This window comes from Aspergillus brunneoviolaceus (assembly GCF_003184695.1).
Source record: "Aspergillus brunneoviolaceus CBS 621.78 unplaced genomic scaffold BO95scaffold_30, whole genome shotgun sequence".
Classification (NCBI taxonomy): Eukaryota; Fungi; Ascomycota; class Eurotiomycetes; order Eurotiales; family Aspergillaceae; genus Aspergillus; species Aspergillus brunneoviolaceus.
The window spans coordinates 332,335-338,334 of NW_020290760.1; the positions used below are offsets into that span (position 1 = coordinate 332,335).

General features: G+C 47.9%; 2 protein-coding genes across 2 annotated transcripts; both read left to right on the forward strand.

Annotated features, from left to right (window-relative positions):
- Window positions 1-637: 637 nt before the first annotated feature.
- Window positions 638-1,567, forward strand: BO95DRAFT_495692 (uncharacterized protein; the record flags this gene model as incomplete). The annotated part of the gene is made up of 1 exon (XM_025590839.1): window positions 638-1,567. One exon carries the CDS (start codon window positions 638-640, stop codon window positions 1,565-1,567), a length of 930 nt encoding a protein of 309 aa, XP_025442781.1.
- A 2,037-nt stretch (window positions 1,568-3,604) lies between these two features.
- Window positions 3,605-4,208, forward strand: BO95DRAFT_463315 (uncharacterized protein; the record flags this gene model as incomplete). The annotated part of the gene is made up of 3 exons (XM_025588985.1): window positions 3,605-3,764; window positions 3,827-3,984; window positions 4,044-4,208. The coding sequence occupies 3 exons, from the start codon at window positions 3,605-3,607 to the stop codon at window positions 4,206-4,208; spliced, it is 483 nt and encodes a 160-aa protein (XP_025442782.1).
- Between the last annotated feature and the right edge of the window lie 1,792 nt (window positions 4,209-6,000).

Genomic DNA, 6,000 nt, shown 5'->3' on the forward strand with positions numbered 1-6,000 from the left:
AGGGCCTCTCAAGAAATTGCCCCGGGCTAAACACAAAATTGGAAGTGTAGGGACAAATAGGCTTTGCCCAGCTTAGCCCACAGATCTAGTGCTGGACGAGCCTCGAAGCAAGATTACAATCGAGAAGGCTAAAACTCAGATGAAGCACATTGCTCATATTCTTAACGCCGGAGCTCTCTTCACAACCGCTAAAGCCATGTCCACCCCTGCGGGAGTTTCTGTCAAGGCTATAACCACGTCGTTGACCCACTACTGCGGTAGCTTCTTATAGCGAGCACAGAGCATATTTTTGATGAGTCAAACTGTGGTTCTTAGGAACACAAGGTTTCGAGGACCAGCCATTTAAAGTCACTCTTTGTATTGGTGAAGTTCTCCGGTCTAAAACCTTCACATAATTAGGGGCATTTGTACTGATAGCATGATTTCATTCAACATCCGGAGCTTTCCTGATGGCAACCGGGAGATTCAGGCTCTGTGCAAGAAGGTTGGCTATTTAAACCGAGCAATTAGCCTGCTATGCCTAAAGATAATCTTTTGACCTCGATCCGGCCAGAAGAAGTCAGTGATCACTCTGAAAGAAGTAAAAAGCTTAGATCCACTTTATTACATCCTAACTTCTAGCCAGGCGTCGAGCATCATGACCTTTTACGCTGATTATCTTTCGGATCTTGACGAGACGCGCAGTTTGGAGTCTAAGGAGACATGCGGCGCGGAGCACAACGACAGATACATTTCAGAGTGCTACGAGACACCCAATGTAGAGTTGGAATATATGGAGTATGAGTATGACAAAACATGCGATGTAGAGCATGGCGAGGCACTCAACTCAGAGTATGAGTGTGACGGGAGATACCTTGCAGAGCATGACGAGAGATCACTCACAGAGCACGAAACCACCTGCAACCCAGAGTACTCATATGCGTATGATGATGCCTTCATCACAGAGCATGACGGAACCTACGTCGCAGACTACCACGAGCCATACCTCGCGGAGCACGACGAGACATACGCCTCAGGACGGTCCAACAACAGATTCCTCGCAGAGAACGACACGCCACCTTACTCAGAGTATAAGTATGACGAGACGTACGATTCAGACCACGAACAGACATATCCCTCCTCAGAAGAAGAGGAGGTGAACCCCCCAACCTTCTCGCCGCTGAGCATCCGCGGGACTCGCACCGACCGAATCACCTTGGTTCTGCTTCCCATGGATGGCTGGCCCGATTGGGACTTTGTAACCTACCTCGTGGAGGCCCACTGGCAGCGCCAGCGGGAGAACAACGACGCGATGGATCCCGACAATTCCCTAGGTGCGATTCTTGTCTTCCGGCTCCGCTCGCAGATGCTCATCGAACTGGTCGACAACCACCGGGCCCATGCGTTTGAGTACAACGGCCAGCTGACGTGGAATTATAGGAGTCCCGAGTATCAGGATGCGCTGGTTGCTTTCTGCCGCCACATTTATCGGGACCATCGCTTGCAGTTCAACGAACAAGATACGCAGCCTCGGTTCTATGCGACTCATCGTCAGCGACTTCGGCGAAGCAGAGAGTCATGCGTGTAGCAGATCAATTGCGTCCTTGATATTAAATGATATGAGAAATGTAAAGATGGAAAAACGAAAAGAATATATAATAAAATTTGCCATATCAAAGAAAGGTCTTCACAATAGCTAAATTGGTATCTCCCATAGGGTTGTTCGGCTAGCGGGGCGGCGCAGCCTGTCCCCAGTGGGAGTAAATTTAGCACGCCGCGTCCCGTGCTGGTTTACATAAACTGTGGAGTAGACAAGTCGACCTGGGAGAAAGAATAACATAGGAAATAGATATCCCCGAGACTAACTCTACCAAATCGAGCCTCTCCGATATAGGGTTAGCGTGGTCCGACTAATTCCCAGAAGTTACTAGACAGGAGCGGACTTTATCAAGCTCTAATAATATAAAATCATCAAGAATCAAGGACTAGCAGATCATCCAGCTCGAACTCTACCTTCCGCCCCTGGGCCTCCAGGTCCAGATATCCGGGTACACCGTACTCCATAATGCGCACCCAGAGGTGCCGAAAGCCGTAGACTGAATAGAAAAACTTGTTGTTCAGCCGGGGTTGACTCTAAGAGCGCGAGGATGGGGAGGTCTATGCCCAAGCTATATCAACCTTATTAGCAGGGAATACCCTATTAGAAGACAACAGGCCAATTAAAAAATCTTAGCAAGAAGAAACGTACGGTTTGTTATACTGCGGCGGGCCCCTGATGCCCGATTCGGCAATCTTATCAAAGTCCGTCCCTAAAACTTGCTCGAAGGCCATGGTGTAACCTAAATTCTCGGGCCGACGAAGAATCGAAACGTAGATATATCTATTACAGACAAACTCTATTAGAATAAGATACCCGGTGGCCAGTCCCGGCGTATTTATTACGAAAAATATAAGATCCGGCCCGTCGGTGTATACTACCGTGTTCTAGTGAAAATAGAGATGGCGCGGAAATCTTTCAGAGCAAGATACAGCGCTGGAAGAATCTTTTTTTAGGTAGTAATAGGAGTGGCGGTTAGAGGACAACTAAGCAGCTCTGGAATATAGTAGCGGGGGGTGTTATCCGCTTCTTACTAGTCGAAGGGGTGCCGCCTGTTTTATTTATTCTAATAGATATACAATAGGACAAGAAACTTTATAAGATAAGTGCAATTGTGCGGGTGGATCTGCCGATCTACCGGGGCCAGACATAAGAAGCATCTGTAGGCATCTAGGCCGGGTAGTCGAGAGCCGAAGTGTATCCTGCGGAACAACTATGGTAAGACTGTGCCAGTGTTAAATTCAACCTTCTTTGTTTCTCCTTTGCATCCATGCTCAAGTGCTGCAGGAAAGCAAGATAGGGAGAAGCAAGAGGAAGACAGGTGAGAACATATGGAGAAACCTGGGGTGGTACGGACATCGCGGAACTCTTGGCTTGCCGTGGCTGCCTACGTGGAGCTTGAGGTGTACGTCTGTGGTAAAGGCCAGTATGAGTTGGTAGCAGATTCCTACTCGCATCACACTGGCTTAGGCTTTTGCTTTAGTGGAAGACGTCCAGTCTACTGCAACACGAATTCAGCCTTATAAAAGTGCTTCTGGACAACCTACGGAACACGTATACATCGAGTCTATATATATTGAATATAAAAACACGCTATAAAAATATCAGTAAGTACTCTCTTTGTCCGTCTCGAGCCATAAGCCCTTCCAAAGAAATCGGAGAGCAACTGAATAAAGATAGAATTAGTTCAGAAGACCGAAACTGTAATAGAATGTACGAAACTTCTTGCCCGTCAGAAGGTTTGTATTTTATTTTGTCTATTTGTTCTCAGCTCTGCTTCTGTCTGGCTTTATAATCATTAAGCAGAACACGTACAAGAACTGTAAGTAGTATGTCTGCAACAACAGCTGCCCCAAAAACAAAAGTCTAATCACACAGCGGACTAGGCATAGACTAGTGCGAGGCTATCTGTTCATTCATGGATTTGTGATACATCCATCGATGATGCTTCGACCCACATTCATTCCCCATTTAGATCAAACATTTCGTCAAAATTTCTTGAAACCAACTTCACGAATCGTGATAAACATGGCAAAGGAACTTTCAGCCAACGATGCAATCCCCAGCGGCTGGCGGACCCGCAAGCCTGGATCCACCATCTGGCGTGTTATCGCTGGCTTCCAAGCAGTACTGGAAGCTATTTGGTACAGCATCTACTACATCCCCGACTCGCTGCGCCCGAGTCGAGGTGGACCTATTGGCAGGTTTTCATGACCCTGGTGCTCGAGAGATGCTTTCATGCCGTCGCAGAAATTGGCTCCGCACAGTCCTTGAGCCTTGAGTTCGGCAATTTAAGCGATGGTCAATGCGTGACAATCAGGCCTGCACCCGCCTCGACGTATCGCGGCCCCTTCACCACCACCACCACCACCACCATTCCCAACAAGGAGGCAATCAAGCGCGAGACCGTCGGTGGGACTTGGTCTTCCTCACTACCCACAAAGCATTTGAGCACCGAAATCTACAGTCTGGTGGTTCTATCTTTCCTCTCCTGCTCCCTTCTCTGGATGACGGGCGGCCCGAAGACTCCGAGGCAAACGCCTCCCTGCTCAACATTACCCACGCCTTCTGGCTGCGGTACCGACTGACCGGCGGAAACAGCCCCACCCCTATCCAGGCGCCATGCTATTGAAATCCACGAGGCGGCTGCGAGGCTCGTGAGGGGGTTGCCAGGCTAGGTAGGACGGAACTCACACTACGGCATGCACGTCCAGCAGCATGAGCTGGGATGTTTATATGTTTTGTCCATTTGTACGCGCAAAGGCAGCATACCACTGCGGATTGTGAACGGATTCCGGTCGGCAGGAAAGATCGGCCGGCCCACTTGGAAAGAGACAGAACTTCATCTTCTTCTTAGTATGGCCATGACATGAGCCCGCGTAGAATCTTGGTTGTGGATCCATAAGCATTGGCTCAGATGTGATAAGCACATACGACCACAGGGTGTGGAAAACAGGGCTTCCCGTCCGCTCAGCCGTACTTAAGCCACACGCCGGGAGGTTAGTAGTTGGGTGGGTGACCACCAGCGAATCCCTTCTGTTGTATGTTTTTTTCTTTCTCTGAAATATTTCCTAGCGAGCGAAACTTGACAATAACTTATTCAGGAATGTTTTTCACTGCGTAGTTTGACTCTGATTCTATAAAAGGCTTTGAAACTTACAATTGATTGTAGGCCGAAGAGCCTAAAGGGGCCTCTTTAAAACATGCAATCTTGTGTAAAAAGAATACGTTGTATACTATATCTTGATCTCATGGTATAACTCCCTCGGCCATTACACATCGCAGTATGTCAACTTGTCAAGGGACTCCAATTTATAACATAGTAACATGCCTGGGCCCTGTTACAGTAAAAAAAAAGAAACAAAATAAAATAAAGATGGGAAACTCTATTCTCTTGCAGGTAGAGATTGGTGCCGGGCCTCGACGTACCAGCTGAGTGTAAAGAAAACAAGATTACGAGACTTGAGCTTTATAACAGAGACCAGAACTCGGCACTGTACATTTTCAAGGCTATATTGTAAATAAGAAGCAGCTCAATCTAGCAGCTGGGTAGAATATAGATGATACGAATCTTACTTATAATGCAAGCCTCTGGTTGCTTTCGTTTCCAATTGCCTTGACCAAATTTTGATCCATTTTTGCTCGCGGTTGGCACAGTGCTGTTGCAGCATAGTATCTCTTGCGCGTCTAATCACAGAGGCAATGCATCAATTGATCTGACACGCACGAGGTGGTTTAGTCCAGGCCGCGCATAATGTCATCCAGAAAACTCCGACTTTCCGACGGCAAAGATCGACTTAACATCCTCCACATCTCGCAGGCTAATGTACCTTCGCACGGTTCAATACAGTCCTCATCTGGTCTTGATCCATTTTAAAACCAAGCAATCAAATTAATTTGAAAACGCCCCGGTAACTTATCCGTATAGACGGGCGATCTGGAGACCGTCATCACGGGACCCGAAACCGTGTATCCGGCTCGTCCCCCAGGCAAGCTTATGGCTCTATACCTCTTTGTGGTTCCCTACTTAGAGATCCTTTTGGTGTTCTTGCGATTGGAGATTCGGTTTCGGAGGTAGCATAAGAAAAGCACCAGGTGTCAGTAAGCACAGCTAATATCATCAAGCCGGGGCTCGGGGCTACCTTGGAAGCGATCTGCACGCTATCTAGTAATCATTGCCTGGATTTGTCCGTCATACTCTCTGAGATACAACCTGTAACTCGTACCATTGCCATCCACATGGAAACCCCCATGGCTGCCAGTAGGGACACACCAGCTGGAAGGAAGACTGTGGGGCTCGCAGGATGGATGAAGGTTGATGCGCCTACATATATTTCCAATGACCCCATCTATGAGGTTAAGCCAATTCTCCTTCTTGCTTGGTGCAGACGTGGGATATACCAGCGATCGGACACTTTGATCAA